Source organism: Heliangelus exortis, chromosome 4, assembly GCF_036169615.1.
Source record: "Heliangelus exortis chromosome 4, bHelExo1.hap1, whole genome shotgun sequence".
In the NCBI taxonomy this organism is placed as follows: Eukaryota; Metazoa; Chordata; class Aves; order Apodiformes; family Trochilidae; genus Heliangelus; species Heliangelus exortis.
Genome location: NC_092425.1, coordinates 7,152,710 through 7,173,145, shown reverse-complemented (window position 1 = coordinate 7,173,145; position 20,436 = coordinate 7,152,710). Strand labels below are relative to the sequence as shown.

The 20,436-nt window shown below is 39.1% G+C and overlaps 1 protein-coding gene across 6 annotated transcripts in view; it reads left to right on the top strand.

The window, feature by feature from the left end:
- The first annotated feature begins 498 nt into the window (after positions 1–498).
- The window catches only part of LOC139795778 (melanopsin-like), a 41,160-nt gene continuing 21,222 nt past the window's right edge, over positions 499–20,436 (top strand). For 3 of the 6 annotated variants that reach the window (XR_011725692.1, XR_011725693.1, XM_071742823.1), the window contains exons 1-3: positions 499–1,333; positions 5,407–5,627; positions 19,743–19,885. Coding sequence is in view for 4 of the 6 variants with exons in the window: in XM_071742823.1 (XP_071598924.1) it covers positions 5,604–5,627; positions 19,743–19,885 (167 nt within the window). In the remaining 2 variants the exon portion in view is untranslated. Of the gene's footprint in view, positions 1,334–5,406; positions 5,628–6,435; positions 6,578–9,454; positions 9,655–19,742; positions 19,886–20,436 lie in introns of those variants that run through there. The other 3 variants (XM_071742824.1, XM_071742825.1, XM_071742826.1) reach the window with 3 other exon arrangements.

Sequence of the window (20,436 nt, the reverse complement as noted above, 5' to 3'; positions counted from 1 at the left end):
AATTGCCAGAAGAAATTATCAGGGAATGCACACTTAATTTCAGCAACAAAATTTTTTCACTCTACTAAGAAATGGTTTTTTTAATGAAATTAATTTTTATCAGTGTGTATATACATGCACATGCATGCATGCACTCCCAGAAGTTTAGTCTGCAGAATCTGACCTGGTTGTAGCTCTAATAAAATTGTCTATAATACTCATGCATAAAATTGTGTTTTAAAACCCCATGCTCTATTTGAAAAATTTAAAATTAATATGAACCCCATTTCAAACATACCTGAAATGGCCCTCAAAGTAGCCCTATGTAATTCACCACATCTCCTGACAGAAATCTCCTTTTATCCTGTTGTTTTAATATCTTATTCCATCTGCTTCTCTCTCTATCCTGAAGTTTAGAGCTTTGGGGAAAGACTCCAGATTTTATCTCTGGAATCACCTGAAGCTGATAGCTGCTTTCACTTCCTGGCTATCCCTTATTCACTGTGATTGAGGAAAAAAAAATCATATCAAAGCTTTCCTCATGAGTTATTTCTAGAGGAAGAAAAGCTTCATTTTGCTTCTCAGAGATCATTTACATTTGAAGTTTGGTTTCTGTGAGAGTTGCAGGAAAGAAGCTCTGGAAGCAGCTTTCTTCTGCCTGTTGCAAAGGGAAGGAGGACACCAGCTGGTGGCAGAAACCAAACACCTGAGTCCAATACTATCTTCCTCCCTGGAATTTATCAGATCTCTTCATTGGTATGCCTTGTTCTCAGGGAAAGGGGTTTTATTCTAAATGTTTCATTTTAGTGAAGTGCTGGATTTTCAGTAATATCTATTTTGCTGAAGAAGGTAAGTGCACCCTGATGGCTTTTGTACCAGATGGGAGAGGGATTATGGAAACTCTTGTGGCATTAGACCAAAAAAAACCCAGAAATGGGCTCAGTCTGTGACAGAGAGGAGATTAGAGGCCGGAGATTGTATGTCAAAAGCAAAAAAAGGGGGACGGGGGGAAAGAAAAAAAGAAAAAAAAAAAATTTATGTATTAAAATTCTTTCTAAGGTGTTTCTTCTAAAGTGTGTTTCTCTTGTTCTGAAGCAGAACTGAAATTTGTGAAGATAAAACCCACAAGATATCCCATCTGAAAGAAAGATTAGCCAATTTGGATTTATTTTTCTTTAATTTTAGCACCTGCACTTGAAAACCAGTCTCGGATTCACATGTCACGTTGTCATCCAGAAGACATGACTGTTGGCTTATTTTCAGAATGGAGATGAAAGTTTCTTCTCACCTCAGAGCAAATGTATCATTATGCATCTAATTCAGTCACTGTACTCTATTGCTCCTCTGTTCTGAGGTAAGAAACAACAGTGGGGTTTGTATTTGCCATTGAGTCTTGGAGATATTTCAGACAAGGCTCAAAAAAATAATTTAAAGAAGTGTGTAGTTAAAATTCCATTTTATTCTGGGCTAACATTTTTTTTTTTTTTTAAGGACAATTTTCTCAAAAGAACAATACAAAATAGAGGATTAGTGGGCCTAAAATGGCTGAAGGAATTGCTATGTATTGCTCTTTGCATCACAGTACATCTTCAGAACTTCTGAAACTTATTTACTACCTCAGCTTGAATGGGAACTGGATTTTGATTCCCTTGGTTTGAGGGTTGGCTGATGGGAACAGGACACAATGAAGGGACCTGTGGAGCTTGGGATCTGACCACTGAGGTGCTGTCTGTCACAGCAAAGCTCAGGAAGGTCACATCTCACGTGGTCCCATCACCACCGTGCCATAGTTGGAAGGTGGCAGAACTTCACCTGCAAGGACACTGTCTGGGGCACTCAAAGCCAATGCTGCTGCATCATCAGGGGATGCTGGAGCTGTGTTAGGTACCGTGGTGGGTCCCCTGGTGCCAACACTTAACAGAACAAACATTTTCTGCTAAGTGTTTGGGGCTGGGATGTTGGGGGCAGCAGCACAGCTCTTCCCTAACATTCATTCCTTCTGGATTTTAACAGCTGTCCCTCAGGCTTTCCAAGGACATGTTGGTCATAGTTATTTTACATCCCACTGTATCCTTCCCCTCTTGAGTCTATAGAGACTGGAGACCTCTAAGGGCTTGCTTGCTGCTTCTTAAAACAATGTTTGAATTAGAGAGACAATACCAAGTTTGGGTTCTTTTGATTTTTTTTCCTTTTTTTGACCTTGTTACCAAGAGCCCTTTTAAGCATTGATAGGACTCTGATGCATTCCCCTTCCAGGATGAAACTCTCCAGGCTGGCTTTTTACACAAAAGGATTTTGTTTAAAGCATTTAAAGTGTGAAAATGTTTCCTTTTATAGAAATAAGTCACCTTTCACCAGAAATGGAAAACTTCAATATAGAAGATAAGAGTGAAATAAAATAATGAGAATCTGTGTGGATGGCACTGCCGTGACTTTGACAGCAAAAGTTGCGACTTTTAGAATATTTCCATCAGTTTGTGGAGAAAACTTTGTGGTGGAATGGCACTAAAGAAAAACCTGTGAACTAGTAAAAATTTAGAATATCGTTCCTGAGATCATTCTAGATAAGCCTAACCTTTCTTTTGGTCCAACATCAAATCTGGGGAAGACTTGTGCTGCTGTTTCTTTTACTTTTAATGCTAGGACATACCAGTTCAGAAGCCATGAATTTCTCTTTCATTACACTGTCTTCTTTCTGATAGTTTTTTTATGGTTGTCATTTTTTTTTTAATAACCATGCTCTGCTCTCCTTGCTTTGCACTCTTCAGTGACTGGAGCATTGGTGCCTATAAGTATGGCCATAAATCCTTAAAAGGGCTGAGATCCCTAATATGACTATTAGAGGGGGGGAGTGGGAAACTCACTCCCATCCCAATGAATCTGTAGCCTGGAGGAGCTTCTTGATTGTACTCTGTTTTCTTTGCCATTCTAGAGATTAATCCTCAATGTACATTGAATTTATCTTGCTTTCTTACCCTGTTTTGCTGGTGTTCAGGCATTCCTGAGGAGCTGGTCAGGCTGTTGTCAGACCCTTGTGAATTACCTGTTGGTTGTGAAAAATTTCTGAATCTTCTTGTATTGCCAGAAGTAATTTTTTGTTGTTGTTGGTTTTTTTCTTTTCTGGAGGGCCTATGGTCAGGCTATAATGAGAGAAAGGTGAACTTGGTAAAGACTCAGATAAAAGGTGACTGTTGAGGAGTGCAGCAACCTAACCTGTTGAACAGATGCTGCTTTTTGCTGTGCCTTTAGTGACAGATAAAACTATTCTGGTGTACTGTAGAGTATGTTCTTCAATTGGTTAAATTTTACAGAAATGTAATGTGCTATTATTCACCCTAACTGACTCTGTTCTGTTTTCTAAAATGTATAAATAAATCATTTATACTTCTTTCCTGGATTTTGTTCAACGTTTAGTTGGTTTCTTTACATCTTCACATGGAACTACTACCATTAGCCCCTTAGCCTAGGATCTCAACTCTCCTCAGAAAGAACTTCTTTCTGACCTTTGTTAAGCAATTAACTACTTTACTTTTTTCTTGAGCAATCTGTTTTCTGTGACTAATTTTTAGGCACTGGTTTTCAGTGCTTTTTACTCAGCTACATCATGAGTTTAAGCACGCTGATGCAGTCCACAATGCTCAGTGAGTCCAAAATATTGTCTGGTTGTACTTGATTGGTTGTGTTTTCCTGTGTTTGAGGATTAATTACAAACAGCTGAAACAGAAAGGCCTGATGAAGGACTAATCTTGGAGTGAGTGCAGGGAAGGGAGATGTGTGAGACACAAGTCCAGTAGGCCTTTAGCTGGAGGATGAGTTTCACCTAAATGCTGTCACTCATGGAGCCAACTCAAGCTGTCAATCAAAGCCCTCTCAGTTTGAAGCAAAGTCAAAACAAGTCTGAAGCTTAAAAAGTTTGCTTTATTTGGCATTTAACTTTCCCCTGGCATCCAGTTCTTGACTTTAACTAGAATATCTCACACAAAATAACATTCAGCTCTCAGAGGTATGTGTGTAGAGGCCTGAGCTCAGGGAGGTTTCAACTCCAGCTCACAGATACAAGAATGAACAAAAACATTAGCACAGCAAGCAGTTCCTCAGAAAGGACATCTGAACAGTTTGTCAGGGGTTTCATTGTTTCAGAAAGCATCCTTTCCATATTTCTTTGAGTAAATATAAGAAGGAAGCTCACCTGTGGATGTTGGAATGTTGATCATTTCTCACAGAGCCTCTGTTTCCTTTAAAAATATTTAAATAATAGAAATAGGAATTTGCTATCAACTAACAACTTGTGAATTGATATATTCTGAAACTGCAGAGAGTATATAGTACTTCTGCAAGTGTATACAAATTTTCCTCTGAAAGATAATTTTTATGGAAAAAGTTTGTGCCTCGTGATATTATATCATTATATCTCATGATCTCGTATCGTTATATCTCATTATATAACTTTAGCATAATATTTTTATCTAGAACATTAACATAATTTTATGTTAAATATTTAACATAATATTTAAAGGTAATCTGACGGTTCACATAATTTAGGTACTGAAGAGATGCAATGAACAAAGGAAGAAATAACTCTGTGTAACTGGTGGATTTGAGCTTGGAACATACAAAGCAATGAAAAGAACTATAATTTGTTTTCTAACCTATCTGCAACCAGCAGATTACAATTATCAAGTCAACAGTTAGACCTGAAAAATAAAGCATGAAGAAGCCACAAAACAACTGTAAGAGAGAGCAGCTAACACAGCCAATGCTGCTCTTTTGTTTTATGAGGTGTTTTCATGGGAAAGTAGAACCTGTGAGTCAAATAATTTCATTGAATCAGGTGGTTCAGCAAGGAATGAAAAGCAAACATGAAGTAATAATGATCAACATACAATACCAATGTCTAAACATTTATGTATGACAATGGTAGCATAATTTTAGCTTTTATAATACAGTGCATAACAGCGTATTTTGTTTGCAATGAAACACATTTTTTTTCTGTTTTGGCACGTTATTCATTATCTTGTAATATATGAATCATGTCTTTGGGATATTAAAATCAAACTGGTTTGAAACCCAGACCTCCAGTTTAAGAAGTTTTACTGTATCCTCTGTCATTTACATGTGCCATAGGTTTGCCATACTGGTAAGTTTTATGTCTGTTGTTGACTTGCTACCATCTTTAAAATCATCAGTTAAAGAGCTAATTTGTAGGCACAAATAATTTCAAATTATCAATTTCAAAGTGATCAATTGATCAATTTCAAATCTCCTGCAAAGCTGTGTCTTCTATCATGTCCCAAATGGCAGGGGACATGTTTGTTCCTTAAATAACATGTTCAGATTGCTAGTTCTCCAGTCTCTAATTCTTTGAGCCTTTTTTCCTCCAGACAAAGCTTGCTCTCACAAATCCTCTTCATTCTTGTCTTTTCAAAGGGGAATGCAGAAGCCAATTTAGTTGAATATATTGTCAATTAATTGGAGAAAAGAAAGAAAAAAAATTAATAGAAATGTAACTACTTGGGGCATATATTTCTCTCCAGAATGCAAGAGAAAAAAAGAGGCTTTTGAAGACCACCCCTGCCAGCAGACTCTCATGTTTCAGCACCTCCGAAGACCTCAGCTTTACAAACATGGTCCCACCAAAAGCTGGTGAGGTAAGAAATTCCTGCACCCTCTTTGGTACAATTCCCTAATTTTCTGTGGTTATTGGAACATCCCGGGGACAGGCAATGCTCATATGGTGAATCACACGCTGCAGATGAAATTTTGGTCACTCCAAGGCTGAGTTTTTGGGAAGTGGCTGTTTCATAGCCAATCCCTGCTCCTTGACAGCCCTGCAAGAAACTCGGCTGTGGGTTTAGGCATCTGGCTGCTCATTTGTGCAGCAGGGCAGGGCCACCCATGGGATCTCATGGGCCCTGGGGATGGAGCATGCAAGGGGAAAGCCAGAAATGGGTTTGACCAGCCAGGAGTGACAGGAGGAAGCTGAGGGGTGGGGGAGAAGGGGGCTGCTTTTTTCAGCCACCTCAAAGGGAGGCAGAGCCAGGCTCCTGGCATAAGAGGCCACGGGTAGCAGCTGTCGAGAGGTGAATTCCAGGCACCAGCTTCCATCCCTGGCTGCCCAGAGGAGCAGGTATGGGGCAGGCAGAGCCCTGGGTGCTGAAAGCCTGAGGATGCTCAGCCTTGGGGGTGGTACCCTCAGGGGTTTGGGATGCACGGAGGCAGGGCTGGGAAGGAGCTTCCTGATACCCATCCTTTAAAAAAAAAAAACCAAAAAACAAAAACAAACAAAAAAACCACCGTTGGTTTCGATTTTTTTTTTTTTTTTTTTTTTAAAGTCATCTTTTTGCACTTGTAACACTCATGGTGGGACCAGTCAGGCTGAATAATAACAAGCTGGGTGGTTTTGCTGGGGTTGGTGCCGCGGTTCGATGTTGTTTCCCGGAGCTGCCCGGCGGGGAGCTGAGGAGGCTTCGCTTCCGAGTGGCTTTTTAAATCCCGGGATTTTTCAGCTGCTCCCCAGGATGAGTCGCAGCTCGGCAGCCCCGCACACGGCGGATGGGCAGAGGGATGGAGGGGAGATGATTTCACCTGACCCCAAAAAGTATGTGCCAGGAGGAAGGCTTTGGAAAGTGGGAGCTGGGCAGGGAGAAGGCAAAGGGAGAGTTTATCTTCTGCTTTGGTTTATAGGGGATGGTTTAAATTAATTCTCTTTTAAAAGGAAAAAAAATAATCTCTTACTGAAGTCGTTTTGATGTAATGAAGTTTGATTGCTGTTTTTATGCAACTGATCCATTTCTACCCAAAAGGAAATATTTTTTCTTTGTGTTGTTTGTTTATTTGGTTGGTTTTTAGGACTGATTTGTCTTATGGAAAAACTCTGTATGCAGGGGAGGATGTAGCAGGTAATTACTTATGGTTGTGCTTGCTGCATCATCAATATCTGTTTGATTACTCCTTACTGTGATCTCATCATTCCTGGCAGAAAAACTTCCACAAAAAATTAAATGTTAATGGAGTTCTAGAGCAGATTTCAGAGTTGTCGTCCTTTTGTGAAGCTAATTATTGTAGATTATTATACAATGATACTATAATTATACAATAATACAATAATTACATAGCAAAGTGACCTATATGAAATGCTGTAGGAAGGTTTGTCACTTGTTTGTAGATTGAGATAGGATTATTTGAAAACTTGCATAAGGAAAAGAGGATTTTCTTGTGCATTTTGAGGCAGAAAACTGAGATATGAAGAATCTGTGTAGTGCTGTCCTCATACCCCCCTGTCCCTGTATACCTTTGACCTTAGACTTTTACAATTCTTTGTACAGATTTTAGGATAGAAGATTTCCTACTACATCTGTGATAATTTGCTTGTATTTAGCTTCATTAGCCAGCCCAGCCCTGGTATTCTAAGAGGTCTACCAAGAATATTTGCTTCTTTTTCTAGCTATAAGTGTAGAAAAGAAAGGGTTGTGGGAGTGGTATTGGGAGAAACTCTGGCTTGGGAGAGAAGCTGTGAATGTTCTCTCTTCACACCAGATCACTGCCCTGGAACAGATCAGAAAGAAAAATGTTGGGCAAGTTTTTTTGTAGAGTCTTCTTCAGTTAGATAAGTGTCAAATGAGCAGTATTTTGAGCATGCAGCTCAGAACTCCAAATCATTTAAATGCACTGAGTGGACTTTGGCACTGCTGAAGTTCTTCACTTCTGATTTATTTTGTCTTTTTAATTACTTCTTTAGCATGGTGGGCCAATGGGTTATTTTTGCCATTAAATTTCATCTAAAGTTTCCTAGAGAGTCCAAATTGTGTTCCCAGTCATTATATATTTACCAAATCTTGAATAAGTTCACATTATTTATTACTTATTCTTGCCACAAACCTGGCTGTATAAAACCATGCATTTGTGCAAATATGTCTCAGTAAACTGAGTGAGAGATTTAAAGTTGAATTTTTTAAATATTTATTGACTGCCTTCAGAGGTTGCAGATTAATCCCTCTACAATGTTCTATATTCCCAATGCATTTGGGGGCTGCCAGTAAAGGGGGTGTGACTCCTGAAGATGGTCTGCTTAATCCAGCAGAGTCAAGCAGAGTCAAGCAGAGTTTCCAAAGGAATTTTTTGCCCATGCCAGATTAGAAACATGTGTCTGCGTGTTGCTGCAGGTGATTAAATGGGGCTGATCAATTTGGCTGACCCACCAAAGCATGACAAAGCAATGTCACCAGGTGAGATAGTTCAGTGTTTGGTATTAATGTACCTAAGAGTTTCTCAAAGCTGTGCAAACTTAACAAGAAAATATCCAGTTGCAAGGCATAACAAGTGCAATACAAGCTCTCTGAGCCCTGAAAAGTAGGGAATTTTAGTGTAGAAGTGAACTGAAGGAGTTACTCATAATGCAGCTGAGAAATCATCAGGCTGACTTGGATAAAATAATTGTACTTTACCACAGCACTCAAAAAAACCTTCTAGAAATTAATTGATGAGGACAATCACCTTGGGAAACATCAAAAAATGAAAAGATGATGTTCAAACTGAATTTGCAGCTTTACTAGAGGGTAGAACTTTAGAGCATGCTTACCAAGTAAATACCTAACCAGTTTGAAATGCCAAATGACAGTCAGTAGTTCAATGCAAAATTAAATCAATGCAAAATTTCTGATATGGGGCAGGTAATGTGGATTTGGGCTGCTGGGCAGATGGATCACAGCCCCTGGCAATGAAGTCTGAGCTTGGAATCACTGACTCTCCTGCTAAGAGCAGACCCAGGGAATGCTTTCAGCTGCTTTGTTTGTTTGACAACATCTGCAAAGTTAAAACACATTCTAGGAGAAAGACCACTTGTTAGGCATATAGGCTTTTTTTTTTTTTTTCTGATATTTGCCATGCAAGCAGCCAGAACACCAGGAGAAGCTGCTGACTTGAATGGAGGATGCAGACCAAAAGACTTGAATGCCAGGTGATAAAATGTGCTTAATGGCACCACACTGACTGCCATCAGCACAGCTGTGCTGCCAGCCAAATGACTGCCCACATGAAACCACCTACACACACCTTGGATGAGGATGCTGAATATAAAAACCTAATAAAAAACAGCTACAAATAGACAGAGGTAACATAGCAACAGGAAGGAGTGTGCTTCCTTAGTCCCCTGTTATGCTGGCAATGACTGAAAAAGGACTTGTGCTCAAGTGAGAAGGAAAATTTTTGTGCTGGTTTTTGTTGTTGTGGAGCTGTTTTGGGGTTTTTTTGTTTGTTTATTTGGTTTTTTCTTAATTATAAAAATGACAAATCACTTCTATTGAATGTTCTGCAAAGAGTAACACTCCTGAACAGCAAAATACTTCCCTTTTCTTTAGGAAGAAAAGTGTGTGTAATTTCTCACACACCTGGTATCTTTTGCTACAATTCCTATACTGAAATTTGTGGAAATATTCAAATAATATTGACTTTCTGACTGAACTTTCTCCATGGTAAAGAAAGAACAAAAGTGGAACTATGCAGTAGTGGCTTCACCATGCCCTTGCTGGTAAAAAAGGCCCCTCCCTCTATGGTATTGCAGCAGAGCATTGCAGAGAAGATGAGTGTTAGCAAAGGAAGGTTACCAGTGACAGCAAGAGCATTAGGGAGCCCCTGGATTAATGCTGATGCTTTGGAAAACTTGTGGTGTTGCTGCAGGTAAGTGCCATTGAGTTCCTTCTTAAACAGCTCCAGAGGGAAGGCAGGCTGGCTCAGATGCTGGGGGTCTGTAAAATTTGCAGTAATTTGCAATAATAAGGGCTGGACTTGATGATCTCAGAGGTCCCTTCCAACCCAGCCGATTCTATGATTCTATGATAATGGGCTCCAAAGCCCATGAGGTAGTTGCCTGATGGTGTTCTGGGTGGTCTAAACCCTTAGGCAATCCATTTGCAATAGAATTATTTTGTATTCAGCTGTAATGAGTGTTCAAATGATATGAATTTGCTTTTCAACTCTGTTACTGGCTCAATGAATACCATTTGATCAGAACAAATGTGAGAGCAACAAACTACATTTAAAGTTCAGTACAAGTTTGCAATTAATAGAAGCTTTTTGTTTCCAATGAGCCCTTTACTTGTGATCCTAAATGTGTATCTTATCTCAAAGCTGTTGTGAGCAGATTTGTCCCTTCAGTCATTTTTTATGGAAATGAGTGGGCTGAGAAAGACCCAGTGTGGGTTTAAAACTAGCATGAACATGACTTGAGACACACACAATGCTTTGTTAGACCTAACTTTGTTTGGTTTGCAAGATTCTCCAGTGCATATTACTTTTCTGTCTCACCTATATGCTTTCTTAAAATAAAGGCTCAGAAGGAGCTGAAGTGAGAGGAAGACCACTGTTGAAAAGCCTCCTGGGGACTCCCTGAGGTTTTCTAACTTGGCACAGTAAAAAAAAAACAGCTTTCAAGCCAAGTGGCTTGTGGGCTTCACTTTTTGTGAAATGCCACTTTCTCCTTAGCTTAGGGAAAGAAGCTGCCTTGTGCTGAGGTTTTCTTCTCTGGTAGTTCATCACTTTGCTGATGTGGCAAAGGCAGTGCAGGGGTGGCTTCCAATACACCCTATATCTGGAGACTAAGGGTAAGAAGCTGACATTTCCTAATATAGATGTGCTAAAACTTTTGTTACCCTTCATAGAGTCTTGAGAATTAAGCTGGAAAATTAAAATAAGAGACCACATTTAAACAATGTCCCTAGTTCCAGCGTGCTACACATGGCAGTGGAGAAGAAACACATGAACCTTCTTCACTGCTGTAGCAAAGTTCTCTTAATGATTCTCCAGGCCAAAGAAAAGGTACTTGGTTTCATGTGATACATTTTATTCCCTCCAAGATCAGCATTTCCATGAGATAATTAAGTTTTCTGAGTGATACAGTAGTTGCTTTTAATATATTATTTTAATATACTATTTTAATATACTATTTGTCAAAGCATGCTCCATTAGTTTAATATTTTATAAATCCAAGGCTTTTGATAGATGTAATTGTTCATAATGCCCCTGGTATAGTTCCTAATCAGTCAGCCAGCACTGCTTCACTTCTCCTCAAATCTCCAGTAGCTTGTTCATCATAAATGGAGGTGCTAGGGTCACTAATTCATTGCTGGTGTTCCTTTAGCAGTTCTGAATTCACAAGGAATTAGTAAGTGTTTCATCCTCCAGGCAATTAGCAAAGCAATGATGAGATGAGATGGATTAGAAGTTGTTTTACTACTGGAAACTTAAGGGAGGTTGCAAATGTTTTTATTTGGCAAGGAGGATTTGACTCTCACAGCTGAGATGGGAGATCTTGAATATATCTCACCTGATAATTTCCTTCTCTTCTCATTCACCTCCATTATCTCTGTTAGCTGCTTTGTTCTGCACATGATATTTCAAGTTCCTAGTGGGAATCTGTAAGGCTAAAATACATAGGTCATTGGACTAAACAATGTATCTGCAAGCCAGTAAAATTCTCAAAAATTCATCATAAAATATTCCACAGCCAGATTTTCCTGATACTTGGGCATCTAACAGTGCAGATAAACACCAAAGAATATTTTCAGCAACACTGGAGAAGAGTTAGGCATATTGCCACTAGAACAATCAATATGTGTGAAGTGCATAGAAACCTTTGGAAATCTGTATTTCCATGTGGGACTTAAAGCCACAGTAGAAGAAACTGTTACAAATGGAGTGGAGCACTTACTGCAGCTTTCCTATTCAAAAAATGTGATCCCTGTACAGATTATATATCTAGTAAAGCTAGTCTACAGCATCTAGGTGCAAAAAGTGTGGGTAGGTTCATTTGCTTTCTGTTATTCCCAGGTGTGAAAGTAGAAGAAAGTAGGGTAAGAAGACTTTCAATTTCCTGTCCTCAAGTAACTGAAATAATATTTCATTTTACTGGAGGCTTAAACTCTTCTCAGCATCCTGGATTATTTTAGGTTGGAAGGGTGGTTGTCATGTCCCACCTCCTGCTCCAGGCAGGGCTAACATCACCGTTTTGAAGTTCTCCATAAAGATTGTGCAGACTTTTTGTGTTTCACCTATTACATTGAAAATATTTCTGCTGAAATATTTTGGGTCTGTGGTCTCTTGTTCACTCACTGTGCACATTTGGGAAGAGTTCTGCTCCTTCTGCATCCCCCCTTCCACACATGGGGGAATGTTAAAGAGTAAAAAGCAGATATTCCATGGGAATAATTCTCAGTATAGAGTGATGAGGCATTTCTGTGATCAGAACAGAAACTGAATGCTACCATGTGCATACAAATAGTTCAAATGTGCTTGAAGTTAACAGACTGAGGATGTGCAGTTGGTGGATTCCATGTTTTTCCCCTAAAAGCATCTGTTGCCAGACCACCAGTCACTGGCATGAGCCCTTTTAGCAGTTTTCCTGTACCTAAAAGAACATGAACAAATGATGCAAATGGCATCAGGAAGCTGAGGATTGCTTTAAATTGTCCTCCACCCCTGCCCTAATATGCAGGACCAAAATTTCCTGTTAAAATATGGAAATTAGCCGAGTTGATTAAGAATGTCTCTGGTTTCAGCCCTTGAGTTGGAGAGAGCAAGTTGGATTCTTTAGTAAAACTGCAGTTCTTTATACTCAACTTGTAAAAAGTGTGAATAAAACTTCACTGAAATGTAATTAATAGAGGAATGTATTTCTCTTATTGTGCTTTCTTCATCATATACCACACTTCATCATAGGTGACAGGATAGAAAAAATATAGAGCAGAGAGTCCAGCAGGAATTAAATGACCACACTGAAGAAAAACAGAAGCTGTATATATATTTTTAAAGTACCATTATAAAGAATATATGGAATTAATATGTTATTAACATCTTGCTTTAACTGGTTTATTAAGATGTATTAATTTTTTAATCTGGTATCAGCTGACAATATTTTTTTTTTCACAATCCTTAAAAATAAGGACATAGTTTCATGGTACTATTTAAAATGCATGGACTGCTTCTTGGAGCAGTTTTTGCATCCATGTCTTTTGGCAGCAGCTGAGTACAACTCCAGGAGAAGTAGAAGAGTGCAATGAAAAGGCTGCTGATGTCTACATGGGATGCATAAAGCCAGAGGTGGCTGGTGAAGGATTTGCCCTGAGTTATCAACAGTAAGAAAGGAAATATTCTTTTTTAAAAATAAAGTATAGAAATCTAGCTGTCCACAAGCCAAAATATGTGTTCAAGCTCTTTGAAAACTAAGGGCAGGATATTATTTGCACTGGCAGAGATGAGAATTTCAAAATGCAGTGCCAGAGTTTGTGGAAAGGCAGACATATTTTGGTGTGCTTGTGATAAAAGCAGTAACATGTGAGTGTAATTCATCAGTCGTGCTCGTTGCTGCTTGGCTTGAAGCCAGGGGCTGCAGGAGCAGGAAAAGGTTTGGTCCAGGCAGGTGATGGGTGCTGTGGCACCAGAGTGGTGCCCACTAAACCACTTTTGATGGGTGGTGGGCAGGCTGGAGCTGGAGCATCCCAGTCAGAGGCATCCATGCCTGGTGGAATGGGAGCAGCAGTTGTCTGGCATCCTATGGGATGAGCAAAATGGACCAGGACAAGTTATAAGAGCTCAAAGGAGGCAGAGATGGAGAGCTGCTCAGGTGAAGAGCCTGTCTTATAGCAAAGGGTCATACAGGGCTAAGGAGTTCAGAGAACTCTCTGCTGTGTGTCAAACTCAGAATGAAGGGATGTTTTTTTCAGCTGGTCTGAAAGTACAATGCATAATAAGATAAAATCCTAAAATCCTAAATATTTGCTGTAACATGTCAATCATTTCTCCCTCAAGATTGCAAGACTTCTTATATTGAAGGAAATAACTGATACGCTTCTATGCCACATTTTTCTTTAACATGCTCTAATGTTCTGAAAATATATCCTGGAATTTTTTCCTACTGCTTTGCATTGTACTGTGCTAACAGCTATCTATTCCCTCATGGCCAAAAAAAAAAAAAAAAAAAAAAAAAAAGCACTGAATTGTAACAATCCAGCTAATTTTGATGCAGGGATTGGATGAATTATATTTATTCAGCATTCTGCTTGCCTAAGCATGCATATCTTGTGTTGCAATCTGAGATGCACTTGGCCATAGCATCAGATAATTTACAAGGCATTTAGGTCCAAGGGAACAACATGGTGAGTGTCTCAGGGGTCATGTTAAGGAACTGGCTGTGCTGGCATGCAAGCCTGGGAGAGATGAGAAGGGGAAGATGGGCTGAGCCCTCAACTTGATTGTGTATTAACAGCTTCTGGGAGTTGGCATTTACTTGCTTGTTTTTCAAAAACACTGAAGTCATGATTGAATTTGGTTCTATTTGGTTTTTTTGAGCTCTCAGGTTAGACTTGGATGCATTTAAATAGAATATAAAATTTCTCTAAGGGAAAATGTTGTAAAGACCTGGTTAGTGCTGCCTGTCTTGGTTACACAAGTCCATCATTACTGGAACAGAAATGTCCTCATAGGCAGTGTTTGCAAACTACTGCATTTTCCCTGCTGATGTTTTCCTGCTCTGGCAGAGGGGTTTTACTTGTTGATCTTTTGAGGTCACTTCTGACCCCCAACATTCTGTGATTCTGTGAAAAAATGAGTTTGGTATTTTGTTTTAAAACTTCCAGGTCTTGAAATAAAAAGCCATTGCCTCAGTGTTTAATTATAGTAACTTGGACTAAGGCAGGGAAAAAAAAAATATGCTAGTTACTTGCCAGTGCTTCCCTACAGAAACAGGTGAGCCAGTAACACAGTGTTCCTGCCCCCTTTACTTATTTTCACTTATATTTTTTACTTCTGGTTGCTGTATTGGTCTTGTGTGATACATTTTTGTATTATATCCTATTAATTATAAAGCATATGAATATTAATACCACTTGATGACACTGATTCATGGATATGTAGACATCTAAGTGTGCATACCTTGTTGAGTATCTAATTGGTTTATTCTCATGATATTGAGAACTTAATCAGGTTTTGACTATTTTGACTTTGGCTTTTTTGTTTTTTTCTTGAGATTTTTTTACACCTCTCACTAGCAAATGCCATTGGATTTTTTGCAACTATTAGAAGAAGTTTAAGTGCACACATCAAGGACCCAAAAGAAAGCATCTTGTCAAAGCAGAGGCTGTGCTAAATGTGAGATTTTAGGGCTCCATACCCCAAATAAGTCCTGAAGTCAAATATTCAACATTTTTTTTTCTGTTCAGTAATAGCCCAGAAGTGCTTGCAGGAATGGAACGAACTAAATAAGTACTTTTAAATAGAAAAAATTCTTAAGATTTTTCCACCAATTTACAAACTCAATTTGGATAAATACCTGCTAGGTCTGGAGCAGATGCCTGGCTTTGGTACCCAGCTGCCTTTGTTAGGCAGCTTTGTAAGCAGCCCTGGCTTTTCCTGTTCATGTTTGCCACTGGGATGAACTGCATCAGATTCACAGTTCAGTTTGCTGAAGGAATTGTCTTCTTGATTAAATGCACACTATAAATATGAGTCTGAGGGCTCCTGGCTTCAGCATGTGAACTGATGGGGATGAACTGTGGAAGAAGAGGGTTGCCTGGAGACTGATAACAAAAGTAACTTCCACCTGTGGCTGATGGCAGCTTGACTTGACTTTCAGGGGACCAAATTAATCTACACTTCTTACTGGGTGGTGTTATAACTAGAACAAGGAAAGCTTGGCTTGGTTTTGTTGTGGTTTTCTTTCCCCCCCCTCTTTTTTTTCCTAATACTCAGAGGAATTAACAATATTTTCTACAAGTGTTAATTTAATTACATTGTATTTTGAAAAATATCTGACCATCACTAACTATAACTATAGTTATATGACTATATATATAACTGTATAACTATATAGTTATATATAACTATAACTATGACCATCACTAACTATAGTCCCCACATAGTGATGATCTGTTTGCTGATTCAAGGATTCCTATGTACAAAATATTCATTAAGCCCCAGATTTTGCCATAATTTGAAAGCAGATGGTGCTTTATACTAAAGTTACCTCTTACACTGGCCACCAGTCAAATTACAAGCAACTTGGCAAGTGTCACCTGATAGCTGGCATCCTATGTCATCATACCTAAGTATTATTTAATATCTTTCTTTAAAATTTCCAAGCATAACTGTATGAAGACAGGGGGTTTTTTTTGTCTTGCTTTGGTTTTGGGTTTTTTGTGCATTTAAATCAAGCTTCTACATTGTAAATCTCTGTATCATGTCAGGACAAGGAGGCTGCTATGTTGTTAATTCACTCCCTTGTTAAACTACATTAATCCCACATGTAAACAATCCCTTACTTAAGCTCATTTGAGTGTAAATCATTTCCATGAGATGAGCTTGCATCAATGACCAAAATCAGCACAAATTAAGCTTTAGATACTCCTATATCCAGCTAATAGCAATCATATAACTGTTTCTTAATGCAATCCATTATCTTCTATCCCCATTGAATGAACCTGCCCTTGCCCTCCTTCTTTAAACAATTTTTTTCTCTTCTGCTTTGCAATCTTTTTTTTTTTTAATCTTACCAGCTAGAAAGCAAAACCAGATGTCTCTAAGCATTTGGACTTAGTTTTTTCACTAAAAATCAAATTACAAAAGCTTTCATGGAATAACTTCCCTCATCTGTTAAATTTTCCATCTTTATTTTAGGAGAAACAGACTGAGTTTATTTTTATATCTGTGTCCTCCTTCCTTTGCCAGCTAGTTGAGGGACAGCTGTTAATTGTTTTTCCTCCATTTGCCTGTAGATCTGTCAGTTCCCCTGCCAGGAAAACCCTCCAAGCAGCCACGTAGGTGACAGCATTTTGATGCTGGAGTCCCATCACATGATTAATGTGAGTTGTCAGCTCCAGCATCACATAGAGTCAAAATACAAGTGATTGTAGCATTCATTTAGAGTCAAACAAAGCCAGCACAACATAGGCAAGTGTGCCAGAAGCTGGCCCTGCTGGAATTACTGGCGTTTTCCTGGGATTCTTGTTTACATCTGGGTTTTTGAGTGAAACAATCGGGTCATTCTGGATGTGTCTTTAAAATCTTCACCTAGGCAATGGATGTGTCCTCAGCAGAGTGCTTGAGATTCTGTCCCAGGCCCACAAAGGAAGGGAGGCAAAATGAACAGGTGAATTCATCTCACATGAGCCCTTGAAAACTTTCTATACCCACTCAAGATTCAATATATTGGTTAAATAAAATGTAATGCTACAATATATTGGTTAAATAAAATGTAAAGACCATCCCCCTGCATAATGCCTTTTATATTTAATATATTAATATATATTATATATGTATGAGAATATTTTATATTTCAATTCTTTATATTAAATACATCATAACATAGAAGGTGCAAGGCAGTGGCTTAGGCAGCAAAGGCTTTTTGTTCTACATTATGTGGCTGTGATGCTGTGGAGCACCCATAAACCCAATTTGTTGAGATAGGTGTCCTGAATCCAGGGCAGCTGTGCAGTACCATGACAGTAGGAAACATTCATGTTTCCTCTTAAAACATGTCATTTATCTTTTTTAATTTTCTGGTCACATTCTCAAGGGGAAGGGGATAGGGTGTGAGGTCTCTGTTAATAAAATGAAAATTAATAGTCTGAAGTATAACTGCACAGTGTACTCTGGGAGTTAGACAGCAGTGGCATGAGATGGATCCCTAATCTGTGCTTTGGGAAGCCTAAAAGGCAGAACCCTTCCACTGGTATAAAGTGATTTTTTGCTGGTTCATACCAGATGTCATTGACCACAACAGTGACTACAGCAAATGCAATCTGCTGTACTTAGCTGCTGTCCTGCTTACCAAATCATCTGGAAAGATCTGTTATAGTTTTGGGGTTTTTTTGTTTGGTTTTTTTTTTTTTGGATTGGAAAGAGACAAATGGAACATTTGAATTTAGTTTTATTCTTATTGCTTTATTCTTATTGCTTAGTCCTAGAATTTAGTTTTATTCTTATTGCTTGAGAGAAACTAAAAGTACCAAAGAAATGCAAAAAATGGTACCAGTTTTGAGACTATCAGAAAGAAACAACTTCTCATTAGAGCTTGTCACCATATTTCTAGTCCTCATCTTCATACTGTACAACATTTACATAAATGAGTATTTAGCTTGTTAGGTGAAATTGCCCAAAAGGTGATATTGTAGGAAAAGAAGAAAGCTTAAATTTGGAGCATACCTGATGATACTTATGGGTTTTCTCCAGCTGGGTGTTACTCTGTACCAAGATTTGGCCAATATTAGAAAAGCAGCATTTGTACAATCAAGTAGATTGAAAAATTTTCTTTTATTAGCTTGCAGCTATTTGTTCTGGTTTATTTAGACATTTTCCATGAAACAATTTTTTTTCCAAAATAAGGTTTTCTGTTGAAATGCATATATACAGGCACACTTAGATATGCACATTCATCTTTTTAGATCCAAATTAGTGTTTCTAACTGGTTTGTGTCTTGATCAGCTTCCCACACTCCATGGAGCTGGATGCCTGCCACATTCTGCTGCCTCAGGGTAACACAGACACAGTGACTAAGAAGCTGTCTTTTCCTTCAGATCTTAAAAGTTGATCTTACTGCTATTAGCACTGCAGCAGAAGTGGCTGTGGTATTTTGTGGACTCCCTTGAAGGCAAAATCCCTTCCATGTTTAATCTAAACATCACTCACTTCACTTTCTTGCTGATATTGCATGTTCCTTATAATCTCTAGTTTTTAATGCCTTCCAGATTCCAATCTGTAAGTATCAATAGTTTATATTTTACCCAGTGTTGCCAGCAAACTATAATCTGAGTTTACAAATGTGTCTTGTGAGGTGTTTTTCACTTCTGACAAAGCTCAGCACCCATAACTGAATAAACGAGGCCAAAACACCAAACTGGGCTTCACTTCAACAGAGAGCTAAAGCAAGACACCTTTGGGTGTGAAATTCATAGTCCATTTCTCAAATGAGTTTTTGCAGCAATGAGTGTGTGTCAGGCAAGTACTTCTTGCTCTGAATTGCAACTATATGCTACCCTCTATAGATTAAATCTCTATATAGGGATAAATCCTGAGCATGCCTAGGAGATAAATTGGAAAAAAAGGAAAAAAAAAAAAAAGAATCCCCTTCTTTTCTCCCCAGTCTTGTCTCTTCAGTGTGAAATGAGGGAGGGTTCCAATTCAGTGCACCCCCCCCTGCTGAGGTTTGAGGGAAGAGGAAAGGAGTTTAAGGTGGTGAATTTGTGTGCCCAAGCAACCCTGCTACCTCTTACACTGCCTCTCACACCTTCCTAAGGGTAAATTCTACACTGGGTGATGGTTTTTTCTTGCTGCCTAATGGCTGGGAAAAGCAGTGAGAGCCTCCTGGTGTGGGCAGCACCAGCATTATTTTGATTTCATTCACCATTCGTTTGATTTCTTTTTACTTTTACATTGGCTGCAGCCATCGTTTTATGGGTAGAGTCTTTCAGACTGCTGAGGCTTGAAAGCAGCTTTCTGCTCTGAAGCCACAGCTTTTGTACCATTTACTCTATCAGTCCCAGGAGCTTTGCTGCCAGGGTTTCTGCTCCAGAACTGCTGTTTGGCAGATGCTCAGGCTGTGCTCTGCATCTCACCTGGTGTTACCCTTTACCTGATGCCCTGGGGAGCACGCCAAGTGGGATCATGCAATTGAGGGGGTAAGAGACAGAACTCTTGTCCCAGGAGGGAGCTGTAGTGTCTGTATTTCTTATCTAAGTGTCCTCAGGAGACTAAGCTTTCCTTTTTCTCTTTCCACCCAGGGTTTGAACATGGGCACCCAGACACACACTGTGACCAAGGTAGAGGTCCCCGACTACGTTCTTTACACCGTAGGCTCCTGTGTGCTCATTATTGGCTCCATTGGCATCATTGGAAACCTCCTAGTTCTCTACGCATTTTGCAGGTACAAAAATCCCTTTTACTGTTCATTTGTTTGGTCTTGAGGCTCACATGTGCCTGTGTGCAGGTGTTCTGCATTGGTTGACTCTTGGATTAAACTTACAAGGAAAAGCGGATGGCAAAATACATCAGGGAAAAGGCTGCTCCATCCATGCCCATCACTGATAACCTCAGTGTGAATCCCTCAGCTTTAAAGGAATCAGAGAAAATGAAAAAATAAATATCTTGTTCTGTAAACAATGCCAACTGAATGTTTAAAGAAGAGTTGAACACTTTTAAAGGTGGAAGCCAAGTGCTACCTGTTGCAGACTTCTTCACTCACCCTGTGCAATTTGCAGAAATATTTGACAAAACCTGGTGATCTTCCCAGCAGTTCAGATGTTCTGGAAGAACCAAGAAAGCAATGCACTGCATGAACTGAGCTCATCAGTGCCATCAGTGTATTCCCTGCTTGAGGCAGATCATAGGATTTCTGTCAGTTCATGTGCTTGTCTGGCTGCTGACAGTAGAATAGATGGCCAAAGCTACTGTAGCTGGAGTATGAAAAAAATCATG